Source organism: Dysidea avara, chromosome 4 (genome assembly GCF_963678975.1).
Source record: "Dysidea avara chromosome 4, odDysAvar1.4, whole genome shotgun sequence".
NCBI lineage: Eukaryota > Metazoa > Porifera > Demospongiae > Dictyoceratida > Dysideidae > Dysidea > Dysidea avara.
The window spans coordinates 1,097,845-1,123,373 of NC_089275.1; the positions used below are offsets into that span (position 1 = coordinate 1,097,845).

The 25,529-nt window shown below is 39.2% G+C and overlaps 3 protein-coding genes across 3 annotated transcripts in view; 2 read left to right on the forward strand and 1 right to left on the reverse strand.

Annotated features, from left to right (window-relative positions):
* Window positions 1-1,353: 1,353 nt before the first annotated feature.
* On the reverse strand, window positions 1,354-14,375 carry LOC136252260 (uncharacterized). Its single transcript, XM_066044671.1, has 9 exons — window positions 14,019-14,375; window positions 11,696-11,824; window positions 8,946-9,039; window positions 8,664-8,819; window positions 8,472-8,614; window positions 4,062-4,269; window positions 2,544-2,685; window positions 1,740-1,936; window positions 1,354-1,686 (listed from the first exon to the last, which is right to left on the reverse strand). Exons 1-9 carry the CDS (start codon window positions 14,294-14,296, stop codon window positions 1,393-1,395), a joined length of 1,641 nt encoding a protein of 546 aa, XP_065900743.1. The 5' UTR covers window positions 14,297-14,375; the 3' UTR covers window positions 1,354-1,392.
* Window positions 14,184-16,530, forward strand: LOC136252261 (uncharacterized). Its single transcript, XM_066044673.1, has 9 exons — window positions 14,184-14,501; window positions 14,551-14,628; window positions 14,677-14,730; window positions 14,784-14,838; window positions 14,881-15,005; window positions 15,052-15,173; window positions 15,636-15,811; window positions 16,102-16,249; window positions 16,296-16,530. Exons 1-9 carry the CDS (start codon window positions 14,424-14,426, stop codon window positions 16,453-16,455), a joined length of 996 nt encoding a protein of 331 aa, XP_065900745.1. The 5' UTR covers window positions 14,184-14,423; the 3' UTR covers window positions 16,456-16,530.
* Window positions 16,531-16,662: 132 nt separating this feature from the next.
* Window positions 16,663-25,529, forward strand: part of LOC136252826 (vacuolar protein sorting-associated protein 18 homolog) — a 36,303-nt gene continuing 27,436 nt past the window's right edge. The window contains exons 1-5 of the mRNA XM_066045402.1: window positions 16,663-16,823; window positions 23,152-23,219; window positions 23,270-23,379; window positions 23,835-23,983; window positions 24,185-24,346. Of these exons, the coding sequence (XP_065901474.1) occupies window positions 16,692-16,823; window positions 23,152-23,219; window positions 23,270-23,379; window positions 23,835-23,983; window positions 24,185-24,346 (621 nt within the window). The 5' untranslated portion in view covers window positions 16,663-16,691. The remainder of the gene's footprint in view (window positions 16,824-23,151; window positions 23,220-23,269; window positions 23,380-23,834; window positions 23,984-24,184; window positions 24,347-25,529) is intronic.

Here is a 25,529-nt window from a genome sequence, read left to right on the forward strand (position 1 = left end):
CAAGACAGTATTGATAAAGAATGAATAACGACAAGAATTGATGGTTGAATGAGGTGGACACAATGATAAATGATGACTACTGGTAGATAAAACTGTATTAAATTTAAAGTGTCAGTTGAAATTTATGGATGTTTAATATATATGTTGATGATAAATATCATGAAGAAAAGATATAGAAACTGACGTCTTGTTTGGAGGGTTGGAAGACTAAGCTGAGAGCAGCAATCACTTGATGGAATCGTCCAAGAGTTTGTTGGAGGACTCCAGCGACGGCCACAAATCCACAGAGCTGCCCTATTTTGCAGAGATTCAAGTAATTTAATATCTCCTGAAGTATGTGGGTACCACACAACAGCGGCATACTCCAGTGATGGACGAACAATTATTTTGTATGCTGCACACTTGGCTGCACAGCTGCATCCATGCATTGAACATCGCAAGTAGTTTAAGGACTTGGTGGCCTTTTTCACAACATACTTGCAGTGCTTTGACCAATTCAGTTTGCTATCGACAAGCAGACCAAGGTATTTTACATGATTGTTCCAAGCTATTGATTGCCCATTAACACAATAAGTGAAACCAACAGTTTTTCTTTTCTTTGTGATGGCCAGTAGACTATGATGAAACACATATCGTTTTAGTAACAACAGTCATCATTATTTTGTGTGCTGCAGTGTAGATGAGTTGGGGAAGTCAAAGCATCCTGTCTTACATATACAGGTGTAAGCCATTTGTATTCCACACTTTTGTAAGGCTTGTCACTGATTTATAACTTATTGGGTTGGTGCATATAACTGAACACTCCAGTACACTGTGGTAGGGTTGAGTGATATTGAATTTGTGACATGCAATTACTGCATGAGTCATTTAATGCAATTATTGCAATATTGCATGTGAAAACTGAAACACAACCACATGGTTTGAAAAGTCCACATGACTGCTTGTTTTCACTGAGAATTAGTTTACAAACATAATTTCTTTGCTAACAAGTCAACAAATTGACATATATATATATAGTTAGCAATAAAATGTACAAATTGTATCAAATATCAGGTCTAGAAGAGACACAAATTAGATGATAAAATTAATGCAATCATTATTGCAAAATGTGATAAATATTTCCTATGCGATAATATTGCAATACTGCGAAGGCTAAACACATGTGATAATGGTATTGTGAGCACTTGATTAGACAATATTGGCAATTTATTGAAATATTGTCCAACTCTACACTGTGGTATGTGATAGTGACACAGTTTTGTCTATGTAAAGCTTTCAGTATTCCAGTTACAGGAGTACCCCTAGGGGTATAACCCTCTACTCTAGGTATACCACTGATGTGACAGAGAAACCTTTCATGTTACAATACATTTTAAAATAATTTTTTTCACATCATCTACAACATTTTATTTTTTCAACTTTCTCAGAAGAGTTGTGTAATTTAATAACATCACTAGTTGGTATACCATCATTGTGTGGTTCTGTCACACTGGCTAACATCATCTTTACCAAGTTGATGAGAGCAGTGGCTACATTACTACCAGTCTTGGCACTGACTTCATAATGTATACACTTGTATTGACGTGATAATTCTTCTCCCTGTTTGGATGAAACTACCCTCTGTCCTTCCAAGTCTGCCTTGTTACCTAGCAACAGTATCTTCAACAAGCTCTTGTCGGCAACTTCCTAGATTGGATTAACATGGATCATGTGATCTGATGTATTAATGGGATGGTTACCATGGCACTACTGATCCAGCCACTGACATTAACAAAAGAATCCCTATTAGTTACATCATAGACTACTAGTAATCCATTGGTTCCTCTGATGTAGGATCTGGTGATTGACTTGAACCTCTCCTGGCCGGCTGTATCCCATAGTTTTAGTGCAATCACTTTATCGTCCAGCTGCATGTACTTACTGAAGAACTCCACACCTATTGGATGAATATGATGTCATCTGTGTTGTGGTGGTCATCAAACACTTTGGAACCAGTTATTATTGGAGTGTACACATTTACAACCATAAACTACTTCGGCTTGTATGAATAATTTTTACACAATAACCAGGAGATGATAAAGTACATGTATTGTGACCATACAAAATGAGGAAACCAGATCAAAAATCTTAAATGTGTACACAAATAAATACAACTGTATTTTATATATGCCTCACCTTCATGCTTTTTTGAATTTATATCATAACAAAATGCTACCTACCCAATACCTCTCTGTACAAAATCTCCACACTAACACGGCCATTTTGTTTTCACTAATTGTCAAAAACACATCATTGAGGATATCACCTATAGTACACTTCTTTTGAGGAGGACACATGTACTCTACTATGATAGAGTATTGAGAGGTATGTGGAACACAGTATTGGTCCATCTTTAACTATCGTATGTACTTCAAGACAGTTCAGTTTACCATAACTAGCTACATGAGGAGGATACATGTCTTCCTCCATGGTAGTTATTCACTATATGTGTGTACAGTATTTGTCTATCTTCAACCATCTCGTACAATCCTTCAACTACTAACCTATGGTAGATTTGTAGTGTAGACCAAATGAGTTACAGCAGATACGGTTCAAGATGGCCGTCTTGCCAACAAACTGGTCACCAAGGAGTAGTATTTTGAACACATGATCAGGTGATCCAGGGGAGCTGTCAGTTAACTGATACTATAGTACAACAACAATTGATCATTACATAGTCTAGTGAAGACTAGATTACATGCCCTGACTATAGTTGGTTCACATTCACCTGTTCATCACCTGAGCCCTCGTCTATCTTGTTACATGAGCCAGCTGTCCTAATATTTAGCAGTGAAGCCCTTTAAATGTCTGGAGGACAGTTTATCAAAAAACACACTTTGATAGGAGTGATGAGTTATAGTAACTTCTTGTTCCAGTACAAAACTATTGGAAGTGAACACATGTTTACTTCTTTGATATGACTATATTTGGTAGGGGCTCAGGTGAATGTGAACTGACCGAAACAAAGCAAAATGGTAAATACACTTTGTCATTAGCTGTGTTCATTCTACTCGATGTTATACAAATTAAGGACAGTATGAGTACCTCTAGCTGGAACGGTAAATACAGATGATTGCTGTTACAAACTTGTTGGATATTCAACAAGAAGTCATTGACACAACATCAGTGAATCAACTTCTATTATATAACAACAAATATTGATATTTGGTGACTTGCCACAAAATTACAGACTTACTGTTGGTAAAAATTTAATTTGGTGAAATGGTGGTGCACCGTTGAATGTGAAGTTGTATGTGGTGTGAGCTGACAGAAGGGTGAAGCGTGCATGTTGTATAATCCTTTTTGTGCTGAAATGTTTGTACTCACTGCAGGAATCTGGCCTGGTTACTTTTATGATTGAAACTGGGCCGGGTCAGTGGGTCTGGCCTGCTTTATAGAATATCCTGGTCCTTGCAAGTCCAGTGGACCACACCCACTTATCAGGATTATGTGTTTCTATCTGTAGGTATACACAGAGCCTCACCCATTTATCAATGCATTTATCAATGGCTGTGCACAAATCATGTCTGTTGCGGTCTACAAGCTTGCATCACATGCAGCCACACCCACTAATCCAGTACAAGTTCTAGTCTAGTCTTACAGCAGGTCATGAGTCACACCCATTTGCATGTGTGGAACTACATTACCAGTAAGGTGTGTTTAAGTATCATCACAAAGCCACAAACCTACTGTACCTCAAAACAACTGCTATCAAAAGGTTAGGACACAAGGTATCAAAATAATATTGACAGATTTTAAATTTGGTGGTTTGGCGATGAATCACCAATTTGCCAAATTTAGTTTACCTCCAAATTGTGTTGTTATACTGTATATGGTATGTATTTTAGTTGCTGTGGTAGGCAAAAAGATAAGCATGAGTTTATGTGTGTTGGTGATTGGTCAGAAGAGAAGTGATCAAGGAATGACTAAGGAATGTCAAACTATCACTTTAATACTGACTTTGATCTAAATACTACACCTTATCCCTACAGCTAGGCTCTCTTGATCATCAAATTGTTTACCTCTCCAAAATCTAGTATTGATTTTGATGACATCTCATCTGAACTTGATACATCCCCACCTCCCCATGGTGAGGTGGTCATGCTCATCCTACCCGCTGGGGTTGAGGTCACTATGCTTGCACCACTTCTGTAGGATGGTATAGCTTTGTCACCCTCACCCACATGGTGTGGGGTTTCTTTGTCTTTTGAACCAGTAGTCACATTGTTCCTATAGTAACAAGTTGACCACAACTTGATAACTATAACATGTACATTATTGGTGTGCACAGTATAACAGTTATATTATAGGATGTCTGTATAACCAACCATAGATACTACTACTAATAACATGGGATTGGAATCTTTGTTCACTGACTCAATATGTGTACATCACAGTTACACACTCCTTGTAGTTTAGTAGATTTGCCATTCAGTTCGTGTTCACCTGAGCCCTAATTAATAACTCTTGTTACATGGGCCAGCTGACCAAACATTTAGTAGCACTGTGAAGCCCTTTAAAGTTAATCAAAGAGGTGCTTTGATATAGGCAAGAACAAGTGAGTTATTAGTCTGGCATCGCTGACCTGACTTTAGACACCTATAAGTGCCCTGAAAAATAGGGTCTGGTCTGTGTAGAATCAAGGACTTGTGCCACCATTACCAAAAACTGGTGTGTCCAATCAAATCACAGTATTACCAATTAAATGCATTTGTGGCTGCATGATGTGAGTAAATACTGGGACAAAAGTCATGAAATGAAAGTTGTGCGAGTTCTTTTTGTGTCAGGGTGAATAAACCAGGGACGATTTTCTGTTTAACATTCATGAGTAATAGATGCCTTCCCTTGGAAAGTAGAAATATTGCCTCCACAGCCTTAACATCAACCACCCATAGAAGGCAACCAATTGAAATCCCTAAAGTATGATTGAATTCTTTGCTATTCATGAGCCGCAGTGTAGTTACGCATTCCTAAGCACAAGTCCTGAATGCTACATAGACCAGACCCTATATTTTCGGGGAGTTTATAAGTGCCTAAAAAGGGGTTGTAGGTAGAGTTGTACCGATAATAGGGTAAAAAAATATTGGATATTGGCTTTTCTTAAAAAGTGGGAATCGGTACAACACTATAGTTGTAGGCACCAGACTAGTGAGTTATGAGGCTCAAAAGTATCCCATACATTTAGTATGGACAATTCAGGTGCAAACCTGTTTACAACATGAAAACATGACTTGTTCCTGTATAAAACTATTGGGAGTGAACACATGTTGACTTCTTTGATATTACTGTATTCGACAGGGGCTCAGGTGGACTATAGTGAAGGATCACCAAAGGTTTAAAATTGCTTAAAATTGCACGTACGTTAATTGTGTGCATTCATGAATGCCCAAAATATGTCCCTGACACCAGCATATACACCACATAAACTATCAGTTCAAATGGATGTCAGTTTTAAGCTTTGGAGGTTTGAATGTAACATTCGAAGCTTTGATGAATATTGTATGTAGCTATAACTACAGTCAGCTACATATTATGCAGTTGGTAGCTAATGGCATAAAATTTATTAAACAATAGTTGCTGTTTTGACTCCCTTTGGGAAATAATTTCTCTTGCGTAACAAGATTAGCAGTTGGAGCTCTAAGTCTTTATAACTACAACACTAGTATGCAACTCATGAAAATTCTTCCTGTACAACTTGTACATTTAGTATTAGTACAAGTATAAGAAAAAATTGGGAATTTTAAATTAGATTAGGGACAATGTATAATGCTGCAATAAAAAGTACTGAAACAAGCTGGATCGGAGTAGTACGTAATGTCCAAATACTGGCTACTGCTTCCTGTATGTCAAAGCCTCTGTCATATCCCCCGGTTCAAGCAAGTCTAAAAGTCCGGACTTCTCTGTTAATTCACGATCAGAAATTCATCCACCTCAAGCATCTGACACAAAGCTTACCAACCCAGAAGGAGTACAGCCTACCAGAACTTTCCAAGTATTTCTGCTTTTGTACTGCGAGTATGTGACTGAAGCATTCATTAGCCCTGAGGGTCGCTGGCATTCTATTTCATAGCAATCTATGATAATTCTGGTGTTAGGGAAATGCTTCTTGAACCATCTTGGCATCCATTGTGTAACCTGGTCACGTGAAGGGAAGGGAAAAATCAATAAAAGCTCTTTAGATAAAAAGCAAATCCATGTTGTAAACATTCGACTGTATGTTCCCTCTGCCATTCTAAAACGAGTGCATACATCAGTCAATGGTAGAGCGAGTCTTAATCGTACTAGAATGGCAAACAACTGGTTGGCAATTGATAAGCCACCAAAACACTGTGAACCATGTTGCTGCTTCTCCTCTAATGATGTACTGCTACCTTTCCATGCCCTGAGCTCCTTAGCCTTAGGTGTTAAGTACTCAACTAGGGCTAAAAAGGAATCAAATGTTGGCATTCCTGTATAAAACCTTGTCAGTCTATCATTGTTCTCCAGCAATCGTACATCTAATTCAGGTCTCTCCAACAGCATAGATCTTAACATTCTATTCTCTGCCTGCAGTCTTGCAACTACATTTCCATCTTCATCCGTCTGGCATTCTGAAAATGTTATATGATGATAGTTAACACCTACAGTAGGTATATTCATGACTCCACATGACTTACCTACTTCAGCACAAATGGCTCTCTCGTCACCACTCCGACTCGACTGCAAGTACAGGCTACACGAGGATGCTATTGATTCATCTCTAGCTGGTGGATGCTTACTTCTGCTACAGTAACTGCCACGGTCGTGCTGGAATGCCTTTCGAACGTGCTGGTTGACGATAGCACGTCTTTCTTCTTCCTTTCTCTTTGTTACTTCCTTTCCTCTCTCTTCCACTTCTACTATCTCTTTAGCCAAAGATCTTCATTTTGCACGCTTGAAACGAGCTACGCTCTCCACGTTCGCCGTTGTGCGAGTAGAACTTAGTTTTTTAGAAGCTGTCTTGGGATAGATGGATGGAACAAAATCGGGATCACCAGCATCATCAGACTTCTTTCCAGAGATAAAATGGGAAGAACATACTCTATCACCATCTGCTGGCTCCCAGGGCAATCCATCTTCATTCTTTCGTGATACAAAGCTAATCCACTTTCATCGCCTCTCTAAATCTTCTGCTGGAAAATGATAGAAACTTATGCCACCTCCCATTTGGTGATGGTTGTAGCAATCAACTACAACACAGCTAGTTGGCATTCTCCACTTATTCGTGACAATTAACTAGCGGCCGTTAATTATTATAATTAATTATACTGCGGTTACGCACAACCTACCACTGGAAGCATGCACGTATAATTGCGTTATATTTCCGTGTTACGTGAAAAAGGTCTATAGAAATAAAAAGTGATGAAACCATTGAGATCATGCATTTAGTTATGCAGGTATGCTAATGGCAAAATTGGATTACCAGAACCATCCAATTATGGATGGATATAAATTTGGTACAGATTATTCCAAAATTGGAAGACTAGAACCATCCACTTTTGGATGGTTATAAATTTGGTACAGATTATTCCAAAATTGGAAGACTAGAACCATCCACTTTTGAATGGATATAAATTTGGTACAGATTATTCCAAAATTGGAAGACTAGAACCATCCGCTTTTGAATGGATATAAATTTGGTACAGATTATTCCAAAATTGGAAGACTAGAACCATCCACTTTTGGATGGTTATAAATTTGGTATAGATTATTCCAAAATGGATGAACAGAATCATCCAATTTTGGAACCTTATTGTAGATTTTCGTAACTATATAGGAAAATGAACTATTTCCATCCAAAATTGGAAGGATATATCACAGAGTAAAAAACATCCAAAAGTGGATGAAAATAGGTCCACCATTTCCCTCCATTTTTTGAAGCAGAACATATATGCCAAATTGACACACAGTACTCTAAATGTGGGCGGATATAAGTTTTGTATAGAAGCAAGAAGGACTCACTGGTCAAGTGATTAAAGGTTCTCTTAATTAGACCAAGGGACTGCATTGCTTTTGCAGAGGCTTTATCATATTGTAGACTAAAATCAGGTTTTGATGCTACCCACACGCCTAGATTCTTTTCAGATGAAACAATAGTATTGCCATTAGCAATGGGCGCGGTCACTCATGGCACAAGGTAATGAACTTGTCATACAACTAGTGGCTTCATGTACGGGTCCTTTGTGTACAACCATCTTCAACTACTATCTAGTGTCTCAAGTGTAACTGTCCATGGTTCATGGTGTGATGAACAGTTGGATTCTCCTGCTGCAATTTCAACTGCCAATATAAGCCAGGTTGTGCATGTGTATATGTGAACTTCACTTATGTCATTCGAATAATGCACCCTTCGAACCGCTGAAAAATGCAGTACAGTCAATTATGTACTAAAAATTATAAACACACACACTTACTGGTTTTCAGGGGGTTTATTAGTTGTTGTTGTAACATCATTGTTGTCATTGTCATCATTGTTGTCATAGTGATCATTGTTGTCATAGTGATCATTGTCATGGTGACTGAGCTCTATCAGTTTTTGCTGTAGTTGTCTCTTCTCCTATCCAAAGTGATCACATGAGATCATGTGAGCTAGAGTATTATTATACCTGTTCGGCAAGTTTCAGATTGGCGGCCATCTGGTCTTGTGATTGCTCGTGTGACGTCAGCTGAGCTTGTAGGTCTTCTACCCTCTCCCTTAATGAAGACATTTCATCAGATGACTGGTCACTTGTCTCCTGTTTTGATGTTACTGGTGTACTGGTCTGTAAAGAGTGACATGTTACTAGGTAACCAGGTAGACTATGTACAATGTATGTCGGAAGTTACAGGAGTTGTTAGATGTTTAAATCGTGCTTCATGTAATTACAAGCAAGTCATCATGTAGTTACCTTGTCATGTAATAATTGTTCAGTTTCAGTGATCCTCTCATCAAACAGTTCTCCTAGTTCTTGTAGTTGTGACCTGTTCTCTTCCTTCTGTTTCCTGTAATTAGGATGTGCTTATAATATACCTGTATGTATGTCCTAATAGAAGTCACACCATCACACATGTACTGATAGAATAGCACTATACAGTGGAGCTTCTCTAAGACAGACATCATTGGGGAAGTCCTTTGTATAGAGGTGTCCTCAGTTAAGAGATTAACCAGCTACTAATACAGTAAATTTGGGACCTACAGATGTCCTTATCACGGGGCTGTCCAGAATTCAGGGGAGTCCTTTAATAGGGTTCCCCTTCAATAGGGTTCCACTGTACATACACTGTATGTCCTAATAGAAGTCACATCACATCACTTGCGCTAATAGCATTAGAGATTTTATGTTCTTAGCCAACCAAATTTCAGTATCAAACTCTAGTCAACATAATTTTAACCACTCTGTTTGTTTCCCTAACACAATTTGATTATGAGAGGTACCATGTAGCTATGTTTGTTCAGATAAATGGAGAAGTCTAGTACTATCACGGGAAATTCTGTTTAGCACCATCTGTGTTCTGGAATGTTTAAGCACACTTCATCTTCAACTACACTGTAGATGGGCTTTACCAAATACCTAGATCACCAACCTACACTGAATATTTGCTGACTGCTGTATTAAGGTGACAGTTCTAATCAGAGTTTATCGGTCTTGATGTTTATACAATTATTGATGCCCAGTGGGTACTGGCTATGCTCCCTGGACCTACTGTACTTGAAATGGTCACTATAATAAAGTGGTCTCATTAATGAGGTCATGAAGTACACCTTAGCTATGTTTGGGACCTACTTGACATGGTCACTATAATGAGGTGGTCTTATTAATGAGGTCATGAAGTACACCTTAGCTATGTTTGTGACCATACTTGACATGGTCACTACAGTGATCCCCTTCCTTAAAGGACACTCCTGAATTCTGGACAGCCCAGTGATAAAGGACATCTGTAGGTCCCAAATTTACTGTATTAGTAGTTTGTTAATCCCTTAACTGAGGACACCTCTATATATACAAAGGATAAAAATAATTTCTCTCCGTCTTAAAGGGGTTCCACTGTGGTCAATTATGGGGGTGTATATGTGGGACCTACGGTACTGCCCAAGCACAATATCGCACTCGCTTGCACGTGCAATTTTGCTCAAGATTTTAGAAATCACTTATTAAGGGGCGTGGTAACTGTTTTGCTTGTGAGACAGCGTGGCAGCTGTTTTGTTCACAAGAATCAGAAGCGAAACAGTTGCCACGCCCCTTAATTAGCAATTTTAAAATCTTGAGCAAAATTGTGAGTGCGAGCAAGTACAATGTTGCGCTTGGGCACTACCGTACTTAAATGTTTATTGTAATTCCTGGCTCTTCTGAACTGTAGTATGTCCAGGCTAACAAGCTATTGTATCTATCCCATTTATTCATGGGAGGTGTTAAACATTTGGATTATGAAAAAGTGTTTCCACATTAATGATGGTTTACATACAATACCAACTTGTGGTTTATTACTTCTTATTTGAGCTAATTATTGGTTAGGGAATTGTTCACAACTACGAGTAGTGTGGCCATTAACTGGACTGGACTACTGGACTCATGCATTTTTTCTTTTATCGCAAATAATGAGTTTGGGGAAATATGTATCATACTTCTATTCACAACACCTTTATTATCAAGCAGTACAGTAGTACTGTTTAGTAGGATTCCCCCTAAAGTGATGGACACGCCACATCTACAACATCATAGAGGTATATATCATACGTGATGAAAATCACCTTTATGGAATAGTCCAACAATTACAGCATTAAAAACAAGAAAACACTCACAGACAGCTGGATATTTTTATTTGCCAAAATTTTGGTCTGCCAGCCCGCCCGCCCAATCACAGTTGTAAGGCTATAGGCTAAAAGCCACAGCTAAGGCTAGAGCAGCACACAGCCACCACCCATGAGTGGGATGTGCTCCAACAAATATCTGCCTTCTTCACTTTGCCATTCCTTTTAAATACAGTGGCCATCTTCTTCCTCATGCCAGGAAATTCAAACCAAGGCATTAATTTTCCGTATAAACACTTGGAGTGTATTTAGAAGGTACTTAATGGTCTGCAGTATCCCTGGTAATATCAGGTACTGTGTAGCCTATTTTCAACGCTGAGCAATGAAATTGTTGTTTTTGTAGCTTTGTAAACAATTCCAAAAATAATACATGATGGTTTATAAATTTTCAAGGCTAAATTTTCACTGTTACAGTGTTACCCTGAAAAGCAAAAATGTACTCCCTCAAAATGTTTAGACTATACGAGAGCAGTGTTTAAAAATTGCAATAGGTCATGCTCCTTTAAACAATCACCACAACTCTAATAATCAGTGTTGAGGCCACTCTCAAGTTACATAGAAAACAAGACATAACACCACGCCCCCTAGCTTTAGCCAACTGTATAGCAGAGTAGTGAGCAGTCACAGCCACACACGTATTATATAGCTAAGTTAACAAACTAGAGCAGTAAAACTTTTGGGTTTGGCTATATATGTCTAACCAGTACCATCAAGCTGTTATGAAACTGACGCTGGTGGTATGTGGGGATATTTTGTGCACCTAAACCTCCGTGATCCCTATTATTCAGTACTACCATATAAACCACCTCATTAAACTAGTCATACAGTATTAATATTGTAGATACTTACTCAAACAATTTCTCCTGCTCCTCATAATCCTGTACCACTTGATTTAGTAAATCATCAAAATCACTGATCAGTTCAGGACAATCCTTTGTCAACTTGTCACGGAAACACCTCCACACTGTACCACTGTGACTATAGGAGGATTATGATAAGACTTAGCAAATATTGTGTGGTATAGTTGCAAAGTTTCAATTCAAAATACCAACAACATTTGCAATATGCTTCTACAGTGGAACCTGTCTTAGTGGCCACCTGTATAGAAAGGCCACAAAAGGCAACTTTAAATTCCCTTATTTAGGGTTGGGGGGTATTAGTAGTTAATAAAGGTATTTTTCAAATACCCAACTAGTTTTCTAAAATACCAAAATACTGATTTTAGTATAGCAGTCACATACGCATATGGTTTAGTGATGGTCACACATCAAGGCAAGCCATGCAGACACTCTTACACTACAGATGAACACACACACTTCTGAGTGTAGAGATATTCACCAGGTTGGGATAGTTTGGCGTACTCTTAACTTTAATTTGTAATTGATTTCCTCCTTTAGAAAAACTTTATTAATAATGCAAGTGTGGGTGTAAGTGTAAATCATAACGAACTCATCTTTTAAAGGTATTTAGTGATACTAAGGTATTTTCTAGGGCTCAATACATTCTTTAAAAATGCAATATTGCCAATATAAACACCTGCATACATACACATTATAACGCCAGGAAATTTTGGCTTGAAAGTGACAGGTTATTTAAATCAGTAGTCTACACACAGTTGACACAAACTGTTTGGAACCTCAAATACAGTAGTATCTGGAATCTTCTGTAAGTGTGAATGAAATCTAAATAATAAGATGTTGCTTTTGAACATCAAGTAGTGGTCAAGTTTGAATAATAGTCACATCAATATTTTAAAACTAAGCTAATAAATGCTGTGGACCTGTGATACACCCAAGGTATCAAAATTACATGCTGGAGTTAGGGCTGGAGTTAGGGCTGGAATGAATATTGCTTCTTGGCAACTACAGTAAATACAGAGGATATCTGTTTGATGTCACACTAAATATTCTGTATGATCTTCATGAATGCGTGAGGCAAGAGTGAGTTACAAGCCGAAGAACGCTGGTGAAAATAAGAATGCTGTGGTGCATTTGTTTTATGCTGTTTGTTGCTTAGTAATGTTGCTTTGCAGCTGGAAGAAACAGGAACATTTGGCTTGTACTGCACAAAGCTAACACAGTTCCTCTTTATGCCTGCTCTTGAATTGGCTATCAATATAAGCAAGAGTTCATAATATATATACTGAGGAGAGTATCCTACTCTCATATACCCTGTAGAAGGGCGTATCGTGAAGTTATGATGTAAAGACAAGATGTTGTGGTTTGTGACGTACGAGCAGCCATAAAAGTGCAAGAATCGTTAGCACCATTTCACACTCTCGATGCTCAGAGTAGCCGTATTCGTGAATGGCCTAACAAGAAACGCCTACGAAGCGGTCTTAACCCATGAAGGAACGATTGTAGTTCGGTGAGAAACGCTTAGAGCTGGAGTTACTTTGGTTGCTAGCGACGTTGTTAGGCATGCATTCAATCGATACCATGTTCAACTAATGACATCATTAATTATACAAAGAAAAACGGACGAACTCAGAATTACTACGTCATAACTTCACCTTCTACAGGGGTATATGAGAGTAGGATGCTCTCCTTAGTATATATATTATGAACTCTTGATATAAGTAACTCACTCAGTATAGCTTCAATTGTGCAACAGATTTCATTTTCTCACAAGGGTGCCATTTATTGTTACCCCAAAACATGGTGTATAGTAACTGTTACTAACTTAAAATGACGTAAACGGATACCCTCTCTAAAAAAACTTGCAGAGTAAAGCAAAATATCAAACGACTGAATAGTTTTAGTTGATGTCTAGACCACAAAACTCCAAAATTGGCGATTAATATCAAGGATATTGTCTGAAACACTTGTAAATATCAACAGAAAATGAACGTTTGAATCGTACATAACTCAGACATACAGATATTAAGAAATTAAACAAATATTTTAAGTTTAACGTTCAAACCATTTGTCCCACACCTAGTGGGAATCATTATAACAAGCTAATGATGTTAACTTTCAAAAACCAGACACCTAACTGGTACTAATTAGATAACTGGCTGTTTTATGTTTTCATTTTGTCTTACAAGACTTCTTCAAATGCCTAGTTTAAAAATGAGATTTGGATTAGTTTAAAAATGAGATTTGGATTTTCAGTCCCTCAGAAAGAGTAACTTACGCACACGCACGAGCAGTTCATAGTACATGGTACTTACGTTTCACTGGGGAACTGTACAGAGGGGTCAGGTTCAGTCCGGTCCAACACATATTGTACTTCAGTCTTACTAGAGGACATGTTGTTATACGCGGACCTGAAGTCTTGCAATGATACGAGTCCGTCCCCATCAGCGTCCAGCTGTGAAAATGCTTCGTGCCCCGCCTCTGGCATGACTGTCCTCATTTGTTCTCGCGTAAAGTAGCCCTTCCTGTCCACGTCAAACTGGTTAAACAAGTAACTGAGTGACTGCTTGCGAGCTAGTTCGTCCATTGACATTCCCAACCACTCTCGACCACTCCTATTAGCATTAAGCGCGTAATGTTTGAAGCAACAGGCGCCACCATTTTGGAGCCCTTACTGATCACGTGTATGAAAGTTCCCGCCCACTTTAAAATTGGGAGCGATGAAGAAAGCAGACGGTGGAAAACCAAAGCGAAGAGCTGAGTTTAGTTTAATACGAGGAAGACTTGGCAAGAAGGAGGTGTGGTAATATATTTCGTGCAACTGAAAAGTGGAAATTTACTTTTCAGAGGGACAAAGCTGGAAAAGAAAACCAGTCACGTGACGTTCTACAGATTATTCGAACAAAAGACGAGCGAATTAACACCGTATGACACTCAATTATCACGTGATGGTTTATTAGCAGGTTTTTGTAGGGTGGAAAAGATGACAGAAGCGTCCTAGCCTGTATCACCAACAACAGACTAACAGTGAGCTACTGTCCATGTTGTTAGTATTGTATTGTCACGTGTATGTATTGTAGCACAAGCTAGGTCTGTATGGGAAGGCTAAACACTCCACAACAATACACAGAGAAGGTAACTGTGATTTACTGACTGTTCTATTAGAGTGTTTTACAGGGAGGACAGATCACAATGTCTCAACACACCAAGGTAGTAGTATAACAGACACACCCGGTAGTGAGCCCGTTGAGGAAGAGAGAAGTATGGAATGCTCCCCTATAGCTACCTGTGCTAGTGTTCAGGTCGTTCATTTGTGTGAGGATGTGGTGTGTGATGGTGTTATTGCAGGAGGATGAAGTGCAGGCATCAGCAGAAAGGATAATAGTGATGTTACAACCCGAGGAAACATTTTCTACTAATAACTACCTTCACGAACTACGCTGTCACCTACAGAAAATAATAAAACAAAAGTTAGTCATACAGTGAGGTGTCAGTATAATTGTTATGATGTTGTCATAATTATGTTGTTTACATACAGCCAGTCATAATAAACGTTCAATTTGGAGTGTATTTTGTAGAGATTTTTTTGCATCAGCAATACTTGTCCTTAAAAAAATAGTTTCAAGGGTTGATAAGTTAGATAATGATTTGTGTTGTTACTGTTTTAGATTGGTGTGCATGTGTGTGTGTGCGTGTACGTGTGTGTGTGCGTGTACGTGTGTGTGTGCGTGTACGTGTGTGTGTGCGTGTACGTGTGTGTGTGCGTGTACGTGTGTGTGTGCGTGTACGTGTGTGTGTAGCGCACGCGCATTCACGCATCTATGTATATGTTCATGTGTATGCAGTGTGCTCATATGTGTGTATACAACATTGTGTGCTTGCATACATGTACGCATGTAGTTTACACATGTCACCTAGTCCTCCTGTTACAGTGACATGAAGTGGTCACCCACTCCCCTACCTCCACAAGATCAACCAGTCAGTATGGATCACCAGACCAACACAACTAGCCAGTCAGTACCTGTTACTAACATGATCACTACTGGTCATCACGACCAGTTGAACCTGTCTCTACCCACCCACTATCATACTGTATCCAGTAATACAGGTTTGTAAGTGTAATGTGAGTATGTTGTAGAGAATAATTATTGTCCAATAAGTAATTATTGTTTACTCTAATATAGACCTATAACACAAGGCCAGTGTCCAACACGTTCCGTCTGTAATCATCTAGTACAGTGCAACCACTGTAATATGGACACCACCAATAGTGTCCTGATTATCATTTTATGTACTAAGGGATACTTTATTTTGGGACTTTAACCAAGTGTCTGGATTATGTAGTTGTCACATTAACAAGTACTACCTGACTGTTCTATTAGGGTTTTTCTGTTATAGATGTTAGTGGATGGACATCCATTGAATCACATGATCAGCCACAATGCTCACATGATCAACACCATTGTTCACACGATCAATCTCAAACCTCACATGAATATTTCATCAATGATCCTGTTCCCAACAAGTCTCCATCACCAACACACAGGTAATATCTCATGGTCCTGGTATGATAATATTGTGTTGTTTTGCAGCTTGCCATTTGGAGTGGGGCTTGAGCTCACATTACCATCAGCTCCGCCTGCTCCTGCCACGAATGACATATTGGACTTGCTAGATTGCATTCCTAATGTGACAAATCCCCTGGGGATTTCCCCCAGTCCACCGAAGTTGTTGCCTCACAGATTGTATTGATTGTAATTGTGAATTGAAATTGTTTATTGAATTTGACGAATTGCATTTATATTTATATGAACTTCAGAAAACCAAGCCGGAAGTATGAAGGGTTTTTAATACACAGTATATAAATATCAGTTTTTCCTTCAACGAAACGTTAACCTTTGCAATGTCTACAACCCGGCTCGCGCTAATTGCATTTACTAGTAAGTAAGTTCACGTGATCGGATGCGCATTATTTAGAGTAGCTCATCATGTCGCTCCTGGATCAGTTTGAAATTGAGGAGCAGTCGTTAATAACTAACACTACTAGCTCGACTGGCTACATCAGCGCAGACAAGCCGTACCAGAGTAGCCGCAATGTGATGAGTAGCGTTACTAGCCAGGTGAGTTGTGTACAATGAAAGTTTTTGAGGTGGTGGGCGGTGCTTTCGTTTTGTGCTATGTATGTGTGTGAGGAGCCTATGATACTGTACAATGCTAATTTCGAGTGCATGTGAAGTTAGCTAATTCTGGTCCTGGTTTAGCTGCTACAGCAAACTCCACTTGTGTATACACTCTAGAGAGCTTATAATGCGCCTATCAATGTAATGCCCGACTACCACTGATACGGGCTGAGGGTGGGGGATGGTGGGGGAATTGATCGCTAAATTTCCCCGACATAGTGGGGATTTGTCTTCGCTAAAGAAATTCACTCAGACAGTGAAGATGTGTGCTTTCAGTTTAGTAAAGAGTGTCTCGGGTGCTAACTATTACGTTCATACTATCCACTCGAACTAACTCATCACTATAGACCAACGCCACATGACCGTACAAATCCCCTCCTAGCCCCAGTATTCCTGGGGTCTGCAGGCCGAGACTTGGTTGGGGTTTGTATCGCCAGTACTCCCCCAGTAGGTCGGGAATTGTAATTTTCAGAAATGCAAATCCCCACCTTCCCCCACCTCAGCCCGTATTAGTAGTAGTCGGGGATTACATTGATAGGTGCATAATACAACCACGAAGAGGTAACCACCCTTCAATACACTGAGTTATAGTAATGCACCTATCAGTGCTAATCTCCACTCCCTCCATTACTAGCAATGTCAAGCTTTAGGATTTGAAGTTGAAAATGCACCTGGGGGATTTGAACAAAGCGCTAAGAAGTTCTGAGTTGTGGCACATGATAAAACCAAAGCTCTGTGTCAAATCTTTTCTTATCTCCACATCTTAGAGTGGGGATTTGACCTAACATTTTATCCCCAGGTTGGGGAATTTTTCAGGTCGAATCCCCACTGTGTCCCCACCCTTCCTGGGGGGAGTGGGGCTTAACATTGATAGATGCATAATCGTAAATATTTGCGAAAAGATGTCTTCCACACACATCCAATTCTATGAACTTGGTAGTGTTCGGCTAACATAAACCGGAAATTTTCTCCATCCATTAAACTATGTTAGTGCTCACTACTGACTAAATTTCAAGTCAATAGCGTTTCCTATCTGAAGTTATTAATCATCAAAGTTGGTAAATTGGATGTGTGTGGAAGATCCCTTTTTGCAAATCCGGTCACACTTGTGGTCAAAGTGACGGTTACTTTATAGTATGGACGAGACAAATTGTAAGCAAATGATCAGGCCTTTTTTGCTGTTTGACTAGTGTACGAATGTATAGACGATTTCCACGTGACACGGAATAAATTAGGATATTGCAGAAATTGTAACACTGGTAGGCAACTTGTGTGGTTGCGTTAACAATGCCAACAACTTGTGCGGTTGTTGGGTGTAAAACCAGACAAAGGAAGGGCATTCCCCGTAGTTTTTATCGAATTCCCCCCGACTCTGAGCGTCGCTGTCGTTGGTTAGCGTTTATTAACAGGAAGAATGAAGATGGAACACCATGGCGCCCTGGAACAGGAGACCGTGTTTGTTCAGATCATTTTATTTCGGGGAAGAAATCAAATGTATCTACTCATCCAGACTTTGTTCCATCAGTGTCAGTCTGGAAAAGACAACAACGTAGGAAAGGGCCAAGCCCAGTTTGTGCAAGGTTTGAACGTGCTAAGAATAGAGCCAAGAAGAAGAGAAAGCAAGAGAGGGAAGCAAAAGAACGTGTACGAGAACAGCAGCACAACCTGCGTGCGTTACTACACGACCACAACTACGGTACTAGAAGAGAAGAATTGGTAATAGAAGAGCAGCCAAGATTATTGTGTACCACAGCAGTCAGTGCTGGTGAAGATGAAATCCCAGCTGACGTAGGTAAGGTAGTTGTGTTGTGTGTGTCACATTTTATTATGGTAATTTATATAACAGAATGCCAAACAGAAGACACTATAACCCACCCTGTACAGTGTGAGTGCTTATTTGCACATGCACAGCTACAGTTAATACCAGAATTTAGTGTCAGAATGATGTTGGAAGGCAATGATAAGCTGACATGCTACTACACTGGCTTGCCTACCTACAATAGTTTTGTTGCATTTGTAGAGTACTTAACACCAAAAGCAGTAGCATTAACTCCGTGGAATGGTAGTAACACAAGAGATGTTGTACCACAGTCTAGTGTTCCCATTAGTCAACCATTTGCTGGCCTAACAATTGCAGACCAACTTTTCTCAGTATTGATTCGGCTTAGGCGTGGACTAGAAGCTTTTGATGTTTCAATCAGATTTCAGATCAGCGAAGCCACTTACAGCAGGCTGTTTGCCACATGGATTTTGTTTCTGTCAAAGGAACTTAAACTGTTGTTCCCTTTTCCTACCAGAGACCCAAGTATTGCAGTGGATGCCTGCATCATTTAAACGTCATTTACCCAACACACGGATTATCATTGATTGTTATGAAATTGAGTGCCAGCATCCGTCAGGATTAATGAATGCATCAATAACTTATTCTCAGTACTAGAGCCGCAACACCTGGAAGATATTGGTGGGATGCACTCCCTCTGGATTTATCAGCTTTGTTTCAGAGGCATGGGCCTGGAGATATGATCATGGCAGACAAAGGGTTTAACATTCAGGAGTTGGTTACCAAAAGAGGAATACTTGTAAATGTTCCACCAAAGCTAGAATAAAAAAAAAAGCAGATGCCAGCATTAGATGTAGAAAGAACAAGGAGAATAGGCGAACTACGTATCCATGTTGAGCTGGCTATGGCCGTGGAAGAAGGTTTGACATTTTAAATAAAACCTTTCCCAATACAATGTTTGACCTAGTTAGTGATATAAATTGTATTTGTATGTACTTGACTAATTTTGATGTACCATTAGTTCAGTAGGATTGGTTGTGTGTGTGTAAAACTTGTATGTACCCTGTATGTAGTTAGTTAGTCATGATGTTGTGTACTCTTTATAGTATTATAGCATGGCAAATAACAAATACTTGACCTTACAACCTCACAACAAGGATAGATTACAATGATTACAACTCCGTTCCATTTTCTTCTTGAAGTATCTTTGCAGATAGTATTTCAGGAATTACGTGCTGAGCATAAAATTCATCAAGCTTCACACACAGATTGTTCTAGTATTCTACTTCAGCTAGGATACGATCAACAACAATTTCACCTCCACTAAATACAACAAAATCACACCACTCCACTTCTAAAATAGCCATCTTCCCTTGTACTTGAGTATAGTACACATGATCACGTGGTAAATACAGGCTTCCATCCACCCTACTTCTCATGAAAAACTTGTTGCCAAACTTCTCTGCAATGGTCTTAGGAGCAAACTCAACTGTTACACATCCTTCTATGCTGTATGGGCATTTAATTTCCAAGCAGCCATTGCACAAAGTGTCAGCACTAGAACATTGTACCAGTCCATCAGGGGAAGCACCCAAGTAACTCTTCTCCCCCAATAAATGTAATCCACTGCATGTAACGATCATATTTTCACCTTCAGCTGCTCTATTGTCAACATAAATTTTGCAGACAGTTTCCTCATTATCCTTTCCCCACCTCATTGCAGGAGTTGAACATTTGATAGGCCCACCATACCCCATGATATCCTTGACAAGTCGTCTTGAATTAGTTGTTGGTCATCAGTGCAAGATTTCACCAAACCTTGAACTGGTCAGTCTACCATTCCGCAAGGCATACCAAAGCTCACAGTCGGACTGGTCACGTGTTGCAATTTCTATGTCTTCCACTGTTGTCATGGGCAGTCTCATGCTATCTAAAAACCTGTGGCAATCATCAGTAGATGGGGAGAAACGGTGTGATGTCATGGGATGAATCTGACTATAAATGACATGGCTCCACAATGACTTAGTGAGCGTAGCAACTTTTGAGGTATTGCAACTTCTCCAGAACTGCTGTAGCCCTGTAGATGGAACAGAGTATAAAAGTTTATCTACTGCATTTGTATCTAATATCCTGTGTTGGTGCTGGTGAGGATCAAATGTGCTCCGTTTGATTCGTTGTGATCTATGTTCGGGATCATCCCCATGACTAGGCTTGACAAATGTCATGGAAGTGGTACGGGCTGGAGTGACAACCTTCTTAGGTGGCTGGTTCCATGTCATAGCTATGGAAGTTTTGGACTTATCTGTAGGCAAATCAGCATCATTTGAATGGTAATCAATATAAAAAAAGCAGAGCAGCGATGTGGTTGCAAGCTTGACCTAACCTGCAAGCTTGACCTAACCTGCAAGCTTGACCTAACCCGCAAGCATATGGCTAATCAGAACATTGAGTTAACATTCATCAATATAATTTAATATTAGGCCACTCCAAGAAAATTTCTTGTTTCCCATTTCATTGATCTCAAAAATACATCCAGGCGAGTGGTTCAGTATCCATTATTTATTATAGATATTTTCATTCGAAATTCACAACTAACTTACAGGTAGAAAGAATACAGTAGAAATATTTAAACTAAGAACCTGAACAGTGAAAGGCTAGCTAAATGGGCTTTCTGAATGCTAAACTAGTACTGTTACTGCTATGCAATCACAGGATAAAATAATGAATAAAATGTTCAGTTGACAGCAACAATGAATAACCATGCAGGAAGAGAATCAGCATGTGGGAGGGAAATGGGAAATAATGAATTCTCTTGGAGTGGCCTTAGGAACAGTGCGACAGGCAGCACTAAACACAATACAGTTAGAGGGTTAGATTTACTGCATTAGTGGTGATAGCTAATGGAGTTTCTATCTGCTGCTTAGGCCTTAACACTCACTGAGCCTGTTTCTGTTAAACACTGTCCTCTACTAAATAAATTAATACCTCTTAGCAATGTTTCAAGTTATGACTGCTAGGTACTTTACTTACCCAGACACACAGGAGCACTGGCCAGCATACACATCTCCAGTATCACCATTCAAAGCAACAAAGACTTCCAAGGGAGCATCACAAGTCAGTGAATGGTAAACAAAGGCACGGAAATACAACACTCGAAGAGACAAATCATTGGTGGTCTGGCATTCATGAACCCATACGTTTTTCACAAATCCATCGTAGAAGAACTTGTAAGCCTTCAGTGACTTGTGAGCTCGTAGTGCGTGCATATCGAAGGTCTTGTCCCGTCCATAGACTAGATACACTATAATATTCACCAATGTGAAATCTGTTAACTTTTCACCAAGTTCCTTGCTCCATTCTGTCACCCTGGAAAATAGCGGAAGTGTCCTCAGCACACTTTTAACCTCGTCTGTTATGTACGATATCCCTGTTGCTTCATCATCGTCCTCATCATGCTTTCCTCGATACGCGCCAATCCTTGCCATAGCCAGTATTCTGTCCATCACTTCACCTTTCATTGAAGATCCAGTGAGGCGTATGTTGCAGTCTTTCGCCAGTAGCTTCAACTGTTTAAGCATCATTCCTGATAAAATACCAGTTAATTCTTCTGCCTCGTCATGACCCAGTCCCAGGCTGTTAAGAAGAAGCATTTTCGCTTTGCTTTCCTGAGTTTCAGGCTGACGTAGCCGACTGAGCGCCATTCCTAAGCATGTTGATTCCTTGCCTACCAGCGTATCCGAATTCCATAATATCCGGCGTCTCCGTGTCACGTGGAAGTCGTCTATAGACATGTATATTGTAGTAATTATGTAAGAAGGTCAATCGCGAGAATGAAAGCTAATAGAAATTCATTTGGCAAAGCAGAAATTTTATTTCAACTGCAGCTATAGTCTCCCATACAGTACGTGACTATTGGAATGACACCGGTTGGGTGGTACAATTTAGGACTATAGATATATACAAATCCTTTTATCATGCAGGCATTTCAGAATCCAAGGATCTATACTTGTACATGATTACTGTAATTGCCATAAATTTAGTTCTGGCATACAAGCAAGTCCTACAACAGTAGCTCAACAATACAATGTTTGCTGTTACTAGTGAAACCAGAAAAAGACACTGGTGGGAAGAATGGTATGCCATTTTTTATTAGCTTAGTGCAATACGGCATCTAAATCATCCTTTATATGCATTGAATATCACTGGTTTAATTCTATTGTAATTTTATTTCCAATCAGTGTACAGTGCTGGTCCCAAATCTTGTGCAGTTCTAAGCACATTGTTAGTGAGACGCGGCAATGGTGTATTATAGGTAGTGATGAAAAGTGTATGTGTGTAGATGTGCATGTATGTTTGTAAAATATAGAATAGCATACAATGTTTGAGAAAAAGTGATTGTGTGATGACAGTTTATCCCAATGAACTGTTACCATATGAGCAGTAGATTTTCACACACTTGTTTACTTCATGTATTTCCCTGTCATCCAGTCCTTACAAGGGTCCGGCTCATTCATGCCAGAGAGGAAGATCTTCATTCAACATCCGGTGAAGATAGAGTAAGCACGTTTCCATGGTGATGTAGTCATACATTATACTCCTATTACAGTCCACCATCAGCAATACAGTACATGACAGTTAGTAACAACATCATCACCTTGGCCTTCCAGAATAACGTAATCTCAAGATTTGATATCTCATCACCAGATAATATTGAACGTGAGTTGAAGAAATATATACATTTAATAATACCATACCTGTTTCACTGCCCATACAAAAGTCTCAATAGTAGCAGTGAAATTTATCCTGTATTTCACTGACAGCAGTGAAAAAGCAATTTCATTGGCTAGAATTTATGTTAACAATGTAGCGCCAATTAGTGACGACGCATGTCTAGTACATAGTGACAAATTGTGTACATAGCAATGCTAGTTATTAACTGGGAATAGCATGGGTATAGCAGTGAAATTTATCCCCATTTCCAATGCAACACTCGTGGTATTTATCCCAAATTTTACTGCTACCCATGCTATTACTAGTACTAATAGAATATGTTTGTCTGCAATAGAGACCCTTTCTTTTATGTATGTATGACTTTAAATGATAGGGGAAATGTCTCCCCTTGGGAATCCCTTCAAGTATACTTGTCTTTACACTGGTTGTCATGGTTACAGGTTATGAGTTCAAGAAGCCAGATGATCAGATCCACACTATTCTACAGGACCCTACTGGTCAACACCTACTAGTTTGCTTCAGATCAACACAAGAATGTTATTATATCACTCGTAATGCTAAGAAGTATCGACAGCTGGGCAAAATGAAGGTGTGGTTAGTGTATCATGTGATCTCCTTGTCGTACATAGATAAATGTTCTGAGGAAACTTCGTATATCTGACTTACTGTAATCTGACCAAACCATAAAATCCAGATATCCAAGTTTGGTACTTCTCTACATCAACTTGAAACTTAATCATGTTGTTGAACTATGCAAGAGCTATATAAACTGATCAATACTCTATTCCAGGGTCACCTATTGGAGTGTATAGGGTGGAACAAGCTTGAACAAGGTGAGAACAGTACCGGACCAATTCTGATTGGTACAAAGAAAGGAACACTATTTGAGACGGAGATTGACCCTCATGGAGGATTTCTGGGTAGAGGGAGACCTGAGGAATATTTCACTGAGGTAGGATCATGTGATCAGTCTGTGTGGTCTGTACGTTTGTTATTAATCTTGTTTTGTTGTGTGGTCAAATTGTGCAATTGATTCTAACTCTTGATAGTACAAAATGGGATGTGTATGGTGGCATAGCTAGCACTGACGCTACTGGTCAAGAAAACTTTCTTAGGGGAAATAAAAGTGAATGAAGAGAACTTAGTGCTGCAAAAGATTGAGACATTTTAATAGAGCAGTCACTGCATCCTTTATTTATATAATACTAGCATTGGTACCTGCCCTACATGCAGGACCATTTCAACATTAAACATTTTAATGCCAGGAAGAGGGACCAAGCATTAAACACCACTGAGCACTGCTAATGTAGCTATGTAGAGTACATGGTAATGCCACATTTTTAAAGAGCATGAGGTTCTTTATGCCATCCTGCTGAAAGTTATGATACAAAACACTAAAGTTTATTGTTTGTGGTTTTTAGTTCAATTATTCAATGCGTCTTCCCTACCAGTGACTTCAACGTGCTGTAAAGAACAAACGAAACCTTCACTACTTTACATGCAGGACAACTAATGCGACAATATTGGGAACCAAGCATAAATATTAATGTCCTATATTTGCTGTGTAGCAAGCATGTTGATAGTGCTTTAAAGTACATGATCCTTATGTAGTACATATAGTGAAATAATGAGTATGCAAGGCTAATTAGTTAAACTGCGTGTGAGCTAAGGGAATTGTATACAGTATACCCTACATTATATACAGGTTGTGTACACATGGTACAGTTTCAGTTTCTACATGATGTTTACCTTACTGACTGTCACAAAGAGAAATAAACTTGGTCATAATTTAAAGCCAACACAATCTTGCCATACAGAAACCCAGTTTTAAAACACCTGCAGTGTAATTGACCATTACGGCATTGTATGATCCTTTAGAGTGAAAGCATGTAAGCAGGATTATAGTGAAACAGTTGTGCCAGGTCAGACGTAGTTCCTCGGTGTAAACTACAGTATCTGCATGGTTCTGCACCGTAGTATCTGTCTGTAAGCTGCCTATTTACTACAGCAGTAATGAGGTAAATCTGAACAAACAGTTTTGCGTGTCAGTGCACACCTATGTGCTTAAAACAAAGATGTAGATATTCTGGATACTGGTGAAAGAAGCTTTTACTTACTCTAATACAACACACTGG

Excerpts from the sequence above, each read along its gene's own strand:
- LOC136252260 (XM_066044671.1), bottom strand. The coding sequence starts at position 14,296 with ATGTCAATGGACGAACTAGCTCGCAAGCAGTCACTCAGTTACTTGTTT. Across the intron at positions 4,270-8,471 it reads AATAAACCCCCTGAAAACCA|GAACAATGTGACTACTGGTT; the intron begins GTAAGTGTGTGT and ends TTGTTACTATAG. Across the intron at positions 1,687-1,739 it reads GCTGGATCAGTAGTGCCATG|GAAGTTGCCGACAAGAGCTT; the intron begins GTAACCATCCCA and ends AATCCAATCTAG.
- LOC136252261 (XM_066044673.1), top strand. The coding sequence starts at position 14,424 with ATGAAGAAAGCAGACGGTGGAAAACCAAAGCGAAGAGCTGAGTTTAGT. Across the intron at positions 14,629-14,676 it reads AAGACGAGCGAATTAACACC|GGTGGAAAAGATGACAGAAG; the intron begins GTATGACACTCA and ends AGGTTTTTGTAG. Across the intron at positions 15,006-15,051 it reads CTACCTGTGCTAGTGTTCAG|GAGGATGAAGTGCAGGCATC; the intron begins GTCGTTCATTTG and ends GTGTTATTGCAG.